This window comes from Cervus elaphus, chromosome 12, assembly GCF_910594005.1.
Source record: "Cervus elaphus chromosome 12, mCerEla1.1, whole genome shotgun sequence".
Taxonomy (NCBI): Eukaryota; Metazoa; Chordata; class Mammalia; order Artiodactyla; family Cervidae; genus Cervus; species Cervus elaphus.
In genome coordinates, this window is record NC_057826.1 from 22,914,415 (window position 1) to 22,930,871 (window position 16,457).

The 16,457-nt window shown below is 44.5% G+C and overlaps 1 protein-coding gene across 2 annotated transcripts; it reads left to right on the forward strand.

Moving 5' to 3' along the window:
* Positions 1-1,584: 1,584 nt before the first annotated feature.
* RDH11 (retinol dehydrogenase 11) lies at positions 1,585-14,216 on the forward strand. Of its 2 annotated transcripts, none has more exons than XM_043920592.1 (7): positions 1,585-1,757; positions 3,825-3,943; positions 5,447-5,602; positions 7,008-7,112; positions 8,626-8,835; positions 10,414-10,609; positions 12,367-14,216. In XM_043920592.1, exons 1-7 carry the CDS (start codon positions 1,690-1,692, stop codon positions 12,467-12,469), a joined length of 957 nt encoding a protein of 318 aa, XP_043776527.1. In that variant the 5' UTR covers positions 1,585-1,689; the 3' UTR covers positions 12,470-14,216. The 2 variants fall into 2 exon arrangements, with proteins under 2 accessions (XP_043776527.1, XP_043776528.1); XM_043920593.1 differs by lacking the exon at positions 1,585-1,757 and adding an exon at positions 2,447-2,870.
* The last annotated feature ends 2,241 nt before the right edge of the window (positions 14,217-16,457 follow it).

A 16,457-nucleotide genomic window follows, 5' to 3' on the forward strand; every position in this document is an offset into this window, starting at 1 on the left:
CATAGTAATCACTTGTTGCAGAGGTAATTTCTCCCTGGGTCCTTCCTGGACCTCAGCACAGTGCCTAATACATTGCAGGAATACCATAAAGTGAAAGTGCTAGTTGCTCAGCCATGTCCAACTCTTTGCGACCCCATGGGCCATAGCCTGCCATGCTCCTCTGTCCATGGAATTCTCCAGGCAAGAATACTGGAGTGGGTTGCCATTTATTTTTCAAAGGGATCTTTCCAACTCAGGGATCGAACCAGGGTCTCTTGCATTGCAGGTGGATTCTTTATCGTCTGAGCCACCAGGCAAGCCCAGGAATACCATAAACATTTGTCAAATAAATGAGTGAATGTATAGGAACAAAACATGGGGCAAATATTGTTTCTGTTGTTTAGTCGTGTCCAGTTCTTTTGCAACCATGGACTATAGCCCATCAGACTCCTCTGTCCATGGAATTCTTCAGGCAAGAATACTGGAGTGGGTTACCATTTCCTTCTCCAGGAGGTCTTCCTGACCCAGGGATCGAACCTGCTTCTCCTGAATTGGCAGGCGGGTTCTTTACCATTGACTCACCAGGGAAGCTGATTCAAATATTAGATAACCCAATAATTAGCGTGTGACAAAATATGATGACTATTAGATAATCAAATTTGTATTGTGTGAAGGAAATACTTTCCTTGCCAAGTGCTGTAAAATACACTGGTTTAAACTGAGCCCGGAACATGTGTCTTTCAATCAAATGGAAATGAATTGTCCAGAAGAACCAGAATACATTACTGAGTGCAGGCAGGAATCACAAACAGATGATGACTTAAAACATTCCCCACCTGAAAACATTCATTCTCTGGAAACAAGAAAGTCCTCAGATGGCAGAGCTAAAAGGAATGACTAATCAGGGAACCTGCTTGTTCCCAGAGAATTTCCATGGCTTTATTCAAGACAGGATTAAATACTTTCCCGAGTAGGCAAAACCAACTGTGCTAATCTGAGAAATCCACTGCCACCCTGGGAGTTAAAATAGCTAACCCAAGTCTTCAAGAAAACTATATTCTATCTTCAGTTAACACTCAAACACCAGGAAAATTATATTTTCTATTTCATGATATGTTTTTATTTTATTGAATAAAATAATTCAAAAGACACGAAGTGATTCTCCTGTAACGTCTCCAGGGACGGATTGCTTCTGCTCCTTTGGATGAAGGAATCCCTAAAGAATCTCTCCCCTCTTCGCCCCCCGACCCCCGCCCCCAACTGTCAGACTCCAACCGCTCCTCTTCCGTGTAATCAGCGTTGGAACATTTTCCTGGCGCCAATATTTGATCTCTAGAAGAAACATGCGGTAACCGACTAACCATAACTAGGGAAACGTGAACAGGGTCTGGACTTGGGCACCAGGGCAGAGAGGACTGGGGAGATTTCACGGTGGCCCAAGGGGCCATGGGAGAGCTGGTTGGGTGATCCCAAATGTCCTAGATCCTAGCCGGTTGGGGAGTCTTTGCTATCTGGGGCAAGATTCAGCTTCTCTCGGAGTCTGGGAAATAGGAGCGCACATGCCAAGCTTCGGACTACATTTCCCAGAAGGCTCTGCTCCCCGGGTTGTCGTAGTTTACCAAGGCGTGTCTTGGAGGCGAGGCCGCAGTCGGCAAGCACAGCTGCGGCGTCTCGCTGCTGCTCCGGCAGCCGCACCTGCCTCCCGGCGAGATGCTTTGGGTCCTGCTCCTGCTCCTTCTTCTCCCCTTTCTCTTGTACATCGCTGCACCCCAAATCAGGTCTGTGCAAATGTACTGCCTTCCTCTTAGAGAAATCTGAGGGGCGCGGGGCGCGGGGCGGGGGGAGACAGACATCCTCATCGAAGCTATGAGCTTCAAAAGGAGGATAGGAAGACTCCCTGCGGGGCTCCAGGTAGGGGATGTTCGGTGGGTCGGAGGAGGTCCAGCTGCCCGGGGAGAGGAGGGCGAGATCAAGAGACCCCCAGGTCGTGGGAAGAGGCTGCAGTCCAGAGCACCCCGCTTTGTTCCCTCGATGCCAGTCGTGACATCTGCACCCCCACTGCTTGCTCTCTTGTCGCTGTTGGACTGACTTTTCCTCTGGGCAGATGCAGTAAAGGAGAGAAATGAAAGGGTTTCATCACTCTTGTCTTCTAACCTGCCTTAGCAGCAGAAGTATGGGGTGGGGCGGCGTGGGGGAGGGCGGTCCCGAGCCTTGCCCTGGGGTTTGGGGGTGAGGAGGAGAGGTTGAGGGTCGTGGTCTCTTCACCAGGGGCTGTATCAGCCAATGGCTGGCTTCGTGCCCCAGAGAATCAGCAGCGAGTTGCCGGACAGGCAGCCTGCTGATTGGTTCTGAGTAAGTCACCAGTAGTGACGGTGGACCTGTGCCTGCAAAGAACACTCCTTCCCTCGGTGGGGATTGGGTGGGGCGGGCGGGAGATGCAGTCAAGGTCCGACTGGGACTGGAAGGCGCGCTAGATCACCCTCCGCCGTTTCTTACACATTCACCCCTTCCTTCCTCGTTCCTCTCCTCGTTCGAGCCGCTTCTCCAATTTTGTTGTTCTGAACTCTCCGCGCTCCCACCTCTAGAAGCTCACACGAGTGCGAAACTCGGATGAATACGCTGCTTTTTCTTTCTTTTTCGCCACAACATCCTCTGATCCACACAGAACCTCAGTGAAACGTTGAACCTGGCGTGCTGCAGTCCATGGGGTCGCAAACAGTCGGATACGACTGAGCGACTGAACTGAGCTGAAAATACTGCTCATACTTCAAAGAGATTTTTCTAATCAAAGTTATACTCCAAGGGTCATATTCCCAACTTACCAAGCTAGGTCATGGGGGCTGGACCAGAGCTGGACTTTTGTAGCTGGTTGTCTCGTTTTTTCCTGCTGGGTAAGGAGAAGGAACAGCTGGGTTGAGGTCCTCGTGGGTGCTCCTGGAGGAGAAGCGGAATGGACGGGGGAGAACTGAGAGGGGACGATTGTCTGAGGAGAAAGATACCCGCTGCTGGGCACCTTGCTTCCTTATTGGCCTGTTTCTTCTAAGCAGGAACTTGAGTGGCTAGCAGTGTGTGCTTTCCAATTTTCAATGAAACATTTAAATTAAAAAATGCATATCCCAGTCAGCTGATTCTTTTAAATTGAGTCCCCAGGCTTTGCAGGGTAAAGGACACTCTAAGACTTAAAACCTGTTTAGGCATTCAGTCCTTTGGAGAAGTAGGGTGGTGTATTGCTTAGGAAGAAGGACTTGTACTGATTAAACCAGGATAAACCAGGACTGGAATGTCAAGTTTCACTCTGTACTTACTTACCTCATGTTTTGCCTTATTTTTAACTGTGTTCATGTGTAGGGGGCTGGGGGGGGGGCGGTGACTCGTTTCATTTTGTCCCAGGTTGACAAGCTTTCATAATTTTTAACTTTTTTTGTTGGGTAAGCTGTTTTATTCAACCATAAAGGCCATAAAGTGCCAGTTATGGACCGATTAACATCAGTGGACCAGTTCTTTCTTTTTCTAGGCTGAGTCTTGTGATTTCCTCAACCCGAGGAAGAGCTCCACCAGGAGCTCAAATATTCATCCAGTTCTTGTACTGCAAGGAGCTAAAGTTAAAGTTGCCCTTACAATATAATCATTTCTGTCCTTAAGCAAGAGCAGAAAAAATTTGAGCAAGAAAATCATAAGAGCAGAAAACTTTTGTTTTCTTTCCTCCAGTCTTCCTTCAGTCTGTAAAAGGACAGCAGAAGGAATGAAAACAGCCATCAGCCTTGGGATGTGTAGATATGGGGTTATTGCAGGAACCTCTGGCTAAGGCAAAGAAAATGAAGAACTGATAACTCCTCTGTCTGCAGGAAGATGCTGTCCAGCGGGGTTTGTACATCAACCGTCCAGCTTCCTGGAAAAGTGGCTGTGGTCACTGGAGCCAACACAGGCATCGGGAAGGAGACCGCCAAAGAGCTGGCTCGAAGAGGCAAGTCTATCTGCTTTCAGTTCCCTCCTGCTACTAGTTCATTTGTTGTTTTTTTTAATTGAAGTATAGTTGATTTGGGGCTTCCCTGGTGGCTCAGGTGGTAAAGAATCTGCCTGCAATGCAGGAGACCCAGGTTCAATCCCTGGGTCAGGAAGATCCCCTGGAGAAGGGGATGGCTACCCACTCCAGTATTCATGCCTGGAGAATTCCATGGACAGAGGAGCCTGGCAATCTACAGTCCATGAGGTCTCAAAGAGTCAGACACAACTGAATGACTAACACCCTTATAGTTGATTTTACAATGTTGTGTTTATTTGTGTTAATCACTTTGTGTACAGCAAGGTGATTCAGTTATATATGCATTCTTTTTTATGTTCTTTTCTGTTATGGTTTATCTCAGGATATTGAATATAGTTCCTTGTGCTCAACAGTAGGACCTTGTTGTTTATCCATTCTATATGTAATAGTTTTCATCTGCCAACCCCTAACTCCCAATCCATGCAACCTCGTCCCTTCTCTGCCTTGGCAACTACAAGTCTGTTCTCTGTGTCTGTGAGGCTGTTTCTGTTTTGCAGATAGCTTCGTTTGTGTCATATTTTAGATTCTACATGTAAGTGATAGCATATCGTATTTGTCTTTCCCTTCCTGGCTTAACTTCACTTAGTATGATAATCTCTAGTTCCTTCCATGTTGCTGCAAATGGCATTATTTCATTCTTTTTTTGGCTGAGTCGAATTCCATTGTATATATGTACCATATCTTTTTTATCCATTCATCTGTCAGTGGACATTTGGGTTTTTCCTTGTCTTGGCTTTTGTGAATAGTGCTGCTATGAAATAAAGGTGCATGTATCTTTTGGGATTATAGTTTTGTCAAACTATATGCCTAGGAGTAGATTTCTGGTTCATATGATAATTCTATTTTTTAGTTTTCTGAGGACTATTTTCTATAGTAGCTGTACCAACTTATATTCCCACCAACAGCATAGAAGGGTTCCCCTTTCTCCACACCCTCTCCAGCTTTTGTTATTTGTAGACTTTTAATAATGGCCATCCTGACTGGTATGAGGTGATATCTCATTGTAGTTTTGATTGGCATCTCTAATAGTTAACAACATTAAACATCTTTTCATGTGCCTGTTGGCCCTCTGTCTTCTTTGGAGAAACTTCTATTTAGGTCTCCTGCTTGCTACTGCTATTTTATCCCTTGCCATGATGACCATTTTCATTATTTCCTCCCAGGCTTGGAATACAAGAACATTTGAAGGGCCCCACTGATCTGCTGGTCTGAATGTTGTACATGTTCTACATACAATGGACATAATGAAAAGTGTTGATTTATTTTTCTTTCCTGATTTATTCATCAGATACCTCTTTGTGAAGTAGGGGTAGTCCCTTTTTAGAAACAAACAGTAGAAAATAATATTTAACATTAGAATTAAGTCTTTGATGCTCACTCAAAAACAGAGCCAACAGTTTATCTCTCTTATATGTTGGTTGACAGGAGCCCGTGTGTATTTAGCTTGCCGGGACGTGCAAAAGGCGGAGTTGGTGGCCAGAGAAATCCAGATGATGACAGGGAACCAACAAGTGTTGGTTCGGAAACTGGACTTGGCTGATACTAAATCTATTCGAGCCTTTGCTAAGCGCTTCTTAGAAGGTAAGTGTCCAACTAGGGACTATGCTGTGGGTCTTGCAGTCAACATGGAAGACTTAGCTAAAAGGAAAAGATTCCTCTCCCTCTCTGACATCTAGAAATGCTAGACAAGATACAATCAAAAACTTTTGGATTCATAACGGGACTCCTTAGTAACAAAGGGAAATCCTCAAGAGGCAGAAAAAAAAGTGACTTTGAAAAGTCATAGCAGACTTCCACAGTGGTCCAGTGATTAGGAATCAACCTGCCATTGCAGGGGACACAGGTTCGATCCCTGGTCCAGGAGGATCCTGCATGCCTCGGGGCAACTAAGCCTGTGAGCCATACCTACCTAGAGCTCATACTCCACAACCAGAGAGTAGCCCCCTCTCGCTACAACTAGAGACAGCCTACACGCAACAGTGAAGACCCAGCAGAGCCAAAAATAAATAAATAAATAAATTCACCCAAAAATGTCATAGTAGTTCATAAGAACTAAAGCCAAAAATCTCACATGTGTACTAGAACTCCATATGGTCTGGAGTCCAAATATCCATATAGAGCTAAGAGATGAGGCCTCAGGATGTTGAGGGCTGGGTTGCTGTACTTGAGGCTCCACGTCAGGCTGGGATCCACAAAAAGTCATCTGGTCCATGGTACAGGGGCTTAAAAAAAAAAAACCCAGGCCAGCCGCTCAAGGATATGACAAAGAAGCCTATCATCTCTCTAGGAGGTGGATGAATTAAAGGTCATCTGCAAGAAATTAGAACTTCAGGCTGACATTTATGGGGGCGGGGGGAATTTCATTCACATCACTAACTATGCAAGAAACTGAAGCCGAGAAATTAACATATAATCCTGTAGTGTCACATCAAAAGCAAGTCCAAGAGCACTCTGTAGACTTTTTCCCTCATAACCCAGGGATCTAGGCCTCCCAGGGAAAACAACTTCCACTGATACATGCTTTTAGACAAAAATTACAAATGATATGAAAAAAGAAATCGTAAGAGAGTTGGCAATTGAAACAGAGGTGAAACCAGTGTTTCTTTGGGGGCCTGAAACCGAGTGGCAGGGAGGCATACCAAACATCCTGTTTTTCTCTTGTTTTGGAATTTCTCATTCAGCTGGGGAAGTCTTTCTATTGGGAAAGATAGAACACTTCCCAAAAGCAGTGAGTCAGTAGGTCCTAAATTGGAAAGATTGGAAAGGCCATTTGGTCATGTCATGTGGAATTTTTCCTTGTAGTAAGAATATGTAGGATTCAACTAGCATCTTAAAATGAAAAACAATACAAAATAAATATGAAGGGAAAATAGAGGAAAGATTGAAGCCATGCATCCCCCTTTTCAAAGCATGGGTGTGGGGCAGATTTCGAAGATGTAACAGGCGTGGCTGGCCACGTGCACTCTCCTTCTCCTCTTCCCTACAGAGGAAAAGCATCTCCACATTTTGATCAACAACGCAGGAGTGATGATGTGTCCCTACTCCAAAACAGCAGATGGCTTTGAGATGCATATAGGAGTCAACCACTTAGGTAAGAAATCTTGTCTCATCACGAAGCTAAAGGGAAACTTAAATTCTCATTGGAAAACTTAGGGTCATATGGCGCCTTCTTTGTGTGAGCGGACCTCTAGGCCATCAGTTCAGTTCAGTCGCTCAGTCGTGTCTGACTCTGCGACCCCATGAATCACAGCACGCCAGGCCTCCCTGTCCATCACCAACTCCCAGAGTTTACTCAAACTCAAGTCCATCGAGTTGGTGATGCCATCCAGCCATTTCATCCTCTGTCGTCCCCTTCTCCTCCTGCCCCCAATCCCTCCCAGCATCAGGGTCTTTTCCATTGAGTCAACTCTTCGCATGAGGTGGCCAAAGTATTGGAGTTTCAGCTTCAGCATCAGTCCTTCCAGTGAACACCCAGAGCTGGTCTCCTTTAGGATGGACTGGTTGGATCTCCTTGCAGTCCAAGGGACTCTCAAGAGTCTTTTCCGTAACAGACCATAAATATATTAATTTAATAACTAGTGTGGTCCTGCCAGAAAGCTCAGGCTCCCTTGAGGTTCCCCCCGTTTTTTAATCTGTGCTTCACATTCAGTTTAACTTAACCTAATTGGAGTGGGTGTTATGTTGCTTTCTTTGTAGCCACCTTTGTGGCAGGCATCAAATGGAGGCCATCGGCTCTTAAACAGTTGTTACCTAGTCCAGGCTTACTCTGCTCACTACACGACAGGCCAATGAATCCGAGAGGCGAGGTGTTGAGGCAAGGAAGAGACTTTAATCAGGGAGCAGGCAGACTGAGAAGATGGCAGGCTAGCACCTCAAAGTAACCATCTTATCAGGGTCTGGATGCCAGGTTCTATTATAGATCAGAGATGGGGATAGGTAAGGAAGCAAAGTAAAAAGACCGTTAATCTTGCAAACACCTGCTGGAATGGCAAGCCTCAGGCATGGCATGTGTTAATTTCTCCCTTCCTGCCATCCACAGGTGGACAGGGTTCTGAACAAAGGCACTTTTAGTTTAACAGCCAGACAGAAGGGCAGGATTCTTTGAGGCAAACCATTCTGTATGATTTCAATAACAAAAGCAGCAAAAAGCAAGTCAAAGAAACAGTTCCATCATGGGGTCAGAATTGGCTTCCTCCCTGCAACAGTGATGTTATTCAAATTTGGAATAAGATATGACTACATATTCATGAGGGCTTCCCTGGTAGCTCAGCTGGTAAAGACTCTGCCTGCGATGCAGGAGACCTGGGTTTGATCCCTGGGTTGGGAAGATCCCCTGGAAAAGGGAACTGCTACCCACTCCAGTATTCTGGCCTGGAGAATTCATATTCACATAATCTAGACCTCCATCATAGAAGGATGTCTAATGTCTTTGGCGTTCCTATGTCCCTAAACTCTCATTGAACTTGTTCTGTAGTTGATAATGAATTAATGAAGCAAAAAGCTTTATTATTGGATTCTCTGTCTCCCATAGCAGAGCCTGGCTCACCTCTACTCCCTCTCCCCCCCACATTGGCCCTGAAATCTGTTGATTCTTTTTCTCATAGGTCACTTCCTCCTGACCCATCTGTTGCTAGAAAAGCTGAAGGAATCAGCACCATCAAGAGTGGTGAATGTGTCTTCCTTAGCACATCACCTGGGAAGGATCCACTTCCATAACCTGCAGGGCGAGAAGTTCTATCAGTCAGGTCTGGCCTACTGTCACAGCAAATTAGCCAACATTCTCTTCACCCAGGAACTGGCCCGGAGGCTAAAAGGTAAGCTTAAAAGAAGTGAGTATGGAGACAGGAGTCAATGGGAAGTAGCTAAAAGTCTCAGGAATCAGAGCTGTATTCTGGAGCTGATCTGGTGGACAGCATCTGCTTTCATGGCTCTGCTTGGGTATAGTTTTACTAAACAGCCCACAAATGAATGTTGGAGGTGACGGGGGAGTTCTGAAAGCTTGGCTTTGGCATTTACTAGCTGCATAACCTGCAACAAGTTGCTTAACTTTGCAAGACTTAATTCCTCACATGTAAAGTGGGATTGCTTCATGGGTTATTGTTATGATTAATTCAAGCCTCATGAGCAAGTCAAGGAAGGTTTTTGACTTAGAATGGAGGGACCAAAATGGCACTGGCTACAAACACTAGGATAAAACAGGTCCTGGGACTATAGAGGGTGAGGGGATCTCCCTAACAGCAAAGGGTCAAATAGAAGGGAAATGTATGCTTGAGGAAGGGAGTCTCCAGACACAAACAGAGGTCCTTAGCATAGGCTACTCTGGATTTCCAATAAAGAGTAAGGAAATCCAACGTGGACAATTAGAAGTGCTTAGACTTGAGACAGGCAGATCAGGCAGAAGGAATCAGACACAGGCACTCCAGCACTGGAACAGGAGTGTCAAAACACATGAACAGCTGTGAGATGGGGAGGAAAGTCTATGTCTTGGGCATGATATCCTTTATCAGCTGTAGATGGATCAGGGGAACTGGGTGGTGAAAATCAACCAAAAGTTGGTCAGGGTGCTAGGGAGGCACAGAAGTGGAGAGATGAGTCCAGCTGTGAGGATCAGACAAGAGCAGAGGATACACAAGGAAACCTGATGGATGAGGATTGGATGGGAAATAAGCCATGATGCAAAGAAAGAAACCTGGGCATGATGGAAGAGTCATTTATTCAGCCATTCAATAGCCACGTATTCAGGGCCCATGTTATTCTACACCCTGGATTAGGGGCTGGGGATGGAGTGGTTCACATCCAATAGGAAAGAGAAATAATTAGCAAGTTTTTATCCAGCTGTCCCATGTAAAATGAATCTACTAATGCGTGAATAATTCTCACTGTGAAAAGTTCCAATAATATGGAAGTATACAGAGTTAGAAATGAAAAACCCCCTTCACTTATTCTCTGTCCCTCTTCTGCTTCCCCCCTGCCCGCCCTAAGAAACCACTGTCAAAACTTGACGTGCACCTCTCCAATTGTTTTCTTGTGCATTTAACTGTGTATATACCATACATAAGGAACTGAAATCCTAACACAGTACTTTAGAGATCTTTCCATATAGTACTGGAGATTTACCACCATCAGTGAAAAGGCAGCTTTAGAAAGGCAGTGATCAACAAGGTCAAGTGCTTCTGAGCGGGTCCTGGCTCTGCTGCTTCCTAACAGTTAATAGACATGCTGAGCCTGAATCGTAATCTGTGAAGTGAACGTGTACATTACCGCGAGGAGTGCTTGTCACAGCATCAGGAGAACAGAGTCCACAGCGGGCAAATGTTCGTTCATGTCTCCTGCCCTCTTTGGCCATTCGGCAGCGTCAAGTCCTGTTTTCCTCTTTCTACACGGCTTCCTAGCATCAGGCTCTGGCGTCACGGTGTACTCTGTGCATCCTGGCACAGTCAGCTCTGAGCTGGTTCGACACTCCGCCCTCATGAGATGGATCTGGTGGATTTTCTCCTTCCTCATCAAGACCCCTCAGCAGGGAGCCCAGACCAGCCTATACTGTGCCTTAACGGAGGGTCTAGAAGTTCTCAGTGGAAACCACTTCAGGTACGAATGTGTCTGTTTTTGAGGATGGAATTTTATTGCCTATAGGGAATTATTTGGATTTGTCTGACACACTATAACCTTTAAAAAAAAAAAATTATTTATTTATTTCAGGGGGGGTGCTGCACTGGGTCTTCATTGCTATGTACAGGCTTTCTCTAGTTGCGGCAAGTAAGGGCTACTCTTTGCTGCGAAGCCTGGGCTTCTCATTGCTGTGGAGCCCAGGCTCCAGGCGTGAGGTCTTTAGTAGTTGTGAAGCATGGGCTTAGTTGCTCTGGAGCAAGTGGGATTTTCCTGGACCAGGGATAGAACTCACGTCACCTCCATTGGCAGGCAGATTCTTAACCACTGGACCACTAGGAAAGCCCTGAAATAGTATAGTGTTGTGTTTTTGTTTTTGTTTTTTTTTAGTAATTTTATTTATTTTAGGCTGTGCTTCAAGGGCTTTTCTCTAGTTTCAGCGAGCTGGGGCTACTCTCCAGTTGCGATGTGTGGGCTTCTGTTTGCAGTGGCTTCCCTTGCTGCGGGGTCTGCAGGCTCAGGGGCAAGCGGGCTTCAGTAGTTTCAGCAAGTGGGCTCAATAGTCAAGGTTCCTGGGCTCTAGAGCACAGGCTCAGTAGTTGTGATGCATGGTGTTAGTTGCCCCGCAGCATGTGGACTCTTCCCAGAGCAGGGACTGAACCTGTGTCTCCTGTGTTGGCAGACCAGATCTTTCACCGTGGAGCCACCAGCAGATCCCCCAAAATGGTAGTCTTAGAAATCGTTTCTCACATGACTTCAAAGATCATAATTCCCTTTACTCAGTCATTAAAAAATAACCCTTCACTGAATCTCTGCTGTGTACTAGATGCAGAGAATACAAAAATGAGTAAAAGAATTATTCTTGAGACACTTTTCTGGGCAGTAAAGAGTTTGGATATCTGTCCTGTATTTAATGGGGACTTAAAATAATTGGAATTACAACAGTGAATAGAAGGTATATGAAACAGATGGGACCTTATTACCATTTCTTTTTTTACGATATTTTTTTTAATGTGGACCATTTTAACAGTCATTTTGAATTTGTTACAATATCGCTTCTGTTTTTGTTTTGGTTTTTTTGGCAATGAGGCATGTGGGATCTTAACTCTCCAACCAGGGGTCAATCTGTACCTCGTTGGAAGGCAGTGTCTTAACCACTGAACCACCAGGGAAGTCCCCTTGTTACCATTTCTTTTCTCCTGTCATCTTTTCCTTCTTTTGTTGGTTATGAAGCTGACTTTACTTGTTCTTTGAGTTTAAAAACAGTTATAACTGTAGGTACACTGCAGAAAGAAGAAGCACTTTTTTAATCACTCCAGGCATCTATGAGCAATGTAGTATCTCAGCCACATGACACCATACAACATCTTACAGAGTTGACCTTTGAGACATATTTGAACAAGATGGACATACACAGGTATCAGCCAGGCACTGATATTATAAATAAATATTTATATATACACACACACACAAGGGGGATATAAAGACTAAATGATATGTATTATATATCAAACAAACATTCTGATCCCAGGCAGTCTAGTGAGCTCCAAAATGGTTCTGACCCCATTTTTCTCTGGGCTAAAGCCTGGAGAATGAAGAGATAGGACAAACACTGGTCCTGTGAAATACCCAGAGCCCGTGTCGTCCCTGGGTTATTTTTCTGTCGTGTTCCTTATGCCAGGCGGAGGGCAGACTGCATTGTTAACCCCGTGTTCTCAGCCTTTCTCTTTCCCTTCCAGTGACTGCCATGTGGCATGGGTCTCTGCACAGGCTCGTAATGAGACGGTAGCAAGGCGGCTGTGGGATGTCAGCTGTGACCTGCTGGGCATCCCTGTGGACTGACTGATGATGGCAGCTGGACCCAAGAGAAGCCTGAAGCAGACTCCTCAGCACTCCCTGCCAAAATGATTCTCCTTCAGGATGGCCAAAACCTGGAGCACAAAGCAGACCTTCCAACCTTGCCTGCTTGATGCCTGATGAAAGCCCAGTGTACACTGCCGGATTCATCCAAACACCTTGCATTTGTCCCGGTTACTTTGCTCCTATTCCTGCCCGTTATTAGAGATAATATAGGCTAAGTAGACCCTCAGTTGACCTCCAAACTCATCTTTCCCTTCTGAAGCCTCTTACCCAGGGGAACCTAAGCTGCGCAGGGGTTGATTGATGGCACTTTGGATTAGTTTCTATCCTCTTTGTCCACAATGTAGTTCTTCTGAACCAAACAACCTTCAAGGGGAGGCATGATTTAGCCTCAGCTAACAGGAGTCCCAGTGGCTTGGCTCAAGAGCAGGGTTTGTCCTTCTTCTCTTAAGAAAACCACCATGGCACCAACACCTGAATTCTCTCAGCTCTTCACTGAATCTGGATTGTGGCATGGCTTTATCTCTGACAACCTAAAGCCACTGCTGCTAAAACACTTTCCCATGCCTAGACCACAGAAGAACTTCCTTTTCTAAGAAGGTGGAGTTTACTGGATTTCCACAGAGATTTGTGGAAAGGCAGAAATAAACATCAAATTTAAACTGCCATTCATTTTTCTGCTGTTTTTCAAATCAGCAAGAAGGTGGTGGAAAAGGCAGTTTGAAAAGATAGGCCACTTGGCTTCACTTACTGACCCTAATTCATGGAGGCTTCCTCTTTGTGCCTTAATTTCTCTTAGAAAACCAGAAGAGGAAGGCTATTTAATGATTGTCCCTGAGTATATCTTTGTGTGTGTTCTTGTGTTTTTAAGCAGTTGGGAGTATTAAAAATAGTCAGAAAGGAACAGTATTAAACTGGACCCTAGTGCAGATAAATAATCAGAGACAGAGCAGAACTGTGTCATTCAGTCTTTGATACAAATAGGAAATGAACTCTGTCTATGCTGATAACTACCCACCAAGAAGCACATGGGTAGCAGGGAAGAAGTCCAAAAAAGAGAAGAATCCTGGAAGATAATGCACGCAAAGGCGATGAAGGGGCTAGAAAAGGGAGTTGTTTTTTTTTTTTTTTTAATGCACAGCTAAAGATGGTAAAATCCAGCAATAGAAGAATTGAGGGTGACTACCCTGTGTTCAAGCATGATAAGGCACTGTTTTAACAAGCACCCATCAACCTATGTGGCAGAAAAAGCAAAAACAGTCCCCCACCCCCTCCAATTCTTTATTCAGCAAAATTATCTTAAGGACTGGTATTGGTAATTATGGTCATTTTAAAACTCATTCAGGGCATTTCCTTACGTTACCGTGACAATATTAAAATGCCTGTTGTATGGTTTACGTGAAGAATGTTTATCCAAAGTAATGGAAGTCTGAGAAATTGGAACACAAACATGTTCCATCACTTGTTTGGAGTACATTCTTTTAGTAGAGTTTGTGATTTTCTTGGACTAATAATTACATGATCACTTTGGTGGGGAAAAGAGTTATAGGACCATGGTCTTCTCATATTCGTAAATAATCTTTTGTTGAACTTGTTTTGACCATTAAACTATAGATATGGTCATTTTATGGAAAAATTGGAAAACTTTTGATAATAGTACAGAACTGAATTAATATTTTACTTAATTTATATTGAACTGTCAATGACAAATAAAAAATCTAATGATTAACCATGTTTTTATTTACCAGAATAAAGCCTGTAATAATGAAGCAAATTTAATTTGAGTCAACAGAAGAAAGCAATTAAATGACAGTTTAATTACGGTCAAAAGAAGAAAACACTTTTCATTACTGTGGTTATGCAATCAGTCCTCATTCATGAGGATAATTTGTCCCAGAGTTTGCCACAGTGCAGTCTCAATTCAAATGCTATTAACTTGCATTGTTGATAATTTGATTGTTCATTCACCCATTTCTACTAATCTTTTGTGACACTGTTCAAAGACCACTTTTTCCAGCCCAGGCTATTATCTTTCCTTTTTGTGCCTGCCCCTTCTCTAACAATGCTATGGGGCCTATCACAGTACACTGCTACTAACAATCCCAGACTTCGCTATCTCTGAATGCTCAATGAATGCTGGTGTCTCAGTGATAAAGAATCTGCCTGCAATGCAGAAGACTTGGGTTCCATCCCTGGGTCAAGAATATTCCCCTGGAGAAGGGAATGGCTACCCACTCCAATATCCTTGCCTGGGAAATCCCATGGACAGAAGAGCCTGGCAGGCTGCAGTCCATGGAATCACAAAGAGCTGGATACGACTGAGCAACTGACACTTTTCACTTTCATGGGACTTATCACAGTACACTGCTACTGACAACCGCAGACTTGGCTACACAAAGAGCTCAACAAATGTTTGTTGAATCAAAGGTCAGTGAACTCAGTCTAATAAAAATAAGGGCCCAAGAGATATACATCACCAAATCATTTCCCCCTGAACAGTCACATGAATCTTAATGTGTGGGCAGTCTTCAGTATTGGGCTGCCGAGGAAACATTTCAGAATGAACTCCATAGGCAAACCATGTAATCAATGGAAATAGGAATTTTCCCCACTAAACCATGGAAAACTCTGAAAGAGATGGGAATACCCAGACCACCTGACCTGCCTCTTGAGAAACCTGTATGCAGGTCAGGAAGCAACAGTTAGAACTGGACATGGAACAACAGAATGGTTCCAAATAGGAAAAGGAGTATGTCAAGGCTGTATATTGTCACCCTGCTTATTTAACTTCTATGCAGAGCACATCATGAGAAACGCTGGGCTGGAAGAAGCACAAGCTGAATTAAGATTGCTGGGAGAAATATCAATAACCTCAGATATGTAGATGACACCACCCTTATGGCAGAAAGTGAAGAGGAACTAAAGAGCCTCTTGATGAAAGTGAAAGAGGAGAGTGAAAAAGTTGACTTAAAGCTCAACATTTAGAAAACTAAGATCATGGCATCTGGTCCCATCACTTCATGGCAAATAGATGGGGAAACAGTAGAAACAGTGGCAGACTTTATTTTGGGGGGGCTCCAAAATCACTGCAGATGGTGATTGCAGCCATGAAATTAAGACACTCCTTGGAAGGAAAGTTATAACCAACCTAGACAGCATATTAAAAAGCAGAGACATTACTTTGCCAACAAAGATCCATCTAGTCAAGGCTATGGTTTTTCCAGTGGTCATGTATGGATTTGAGTTGGACTGTGAAGAAAGCTGTGCACCAAAAAACTGATGCTTTTGAACTATGGTGTTGGAGAAGACTTGAGAGTCCCTTGGACTGCAAGGAGATCCAACCAGTCCATCCTAAAGCAGATCAGTCCTGGGTGTTCATTGGAAGGACTGATGCTGAAGCTGAAACTCCGATACTTTGGCCACCTCATGCGAAGAGTTGACTCATTGGAAAAGACCCTGATGCTGGGAGGGATTGGGGGCAGAGGATGGGGACGACAGAGGATGAGATGGCTGGATGGCATCACCAACTCGATGGACATGAGTTTGAGTAAACTCTGGGAGTTGGTGATGGACAGGGAGGGCTGGCAGTGCTGCGATTCATGGGGTAGCAAAGAGTCAGAGTCGACTGAGCAACTGAACTGAACTGAACTGAACTGAAACCATGGAAACCCACAGTGTGCAGGAAAAGTCTTTGTAATTGTTAACACATTACACTTAATGGGAAAGAGACCTGATGAAGCCAGGTCTGCCTTGCTCACTACATTATAAATTATCCAAGCGCAGAGGGTGAATCTTTTATTCACCAACACATGCCCAAATCCCAGCATAAAGGCTACGCTTAAATTGCCTGAGTGAGTGAATGCATGAGCAAGCCCAACCGCCAGAGGCTGAGCGCATATTTGAGGGGTCGCACTGCTGCCTGGGGACCACTCCTGAAAGCATGTCACTTCGGTCACCTGCTCCCCAATAA

Excerpts from the sequence above, each read along its gene's own strand:
- RDH11 (XM_043920592.1), top strand. The coding sequence starts at position 1,690 with ATGCTTTGGGTCCTGCTCCTGCTCCTTCTTCTCCCCTTTCTCTTGTAC. Across the intron at positions 1,758-3,824 it reads ATCGCTGCACCCCAAATCAG|GAAGATGCTGTCCAGCGGGG; the intron begins GTCTGTGCAAAT and ends CTCTGTCTGCAG. Across the intron at positions 10,610-12,366 it reads CTCAGTGGAAACCACTTCAG|TGACTGCCATGTGGCATGGG; the intron begins GTACGAATGTGT and ends TTTCCCTTCCAG.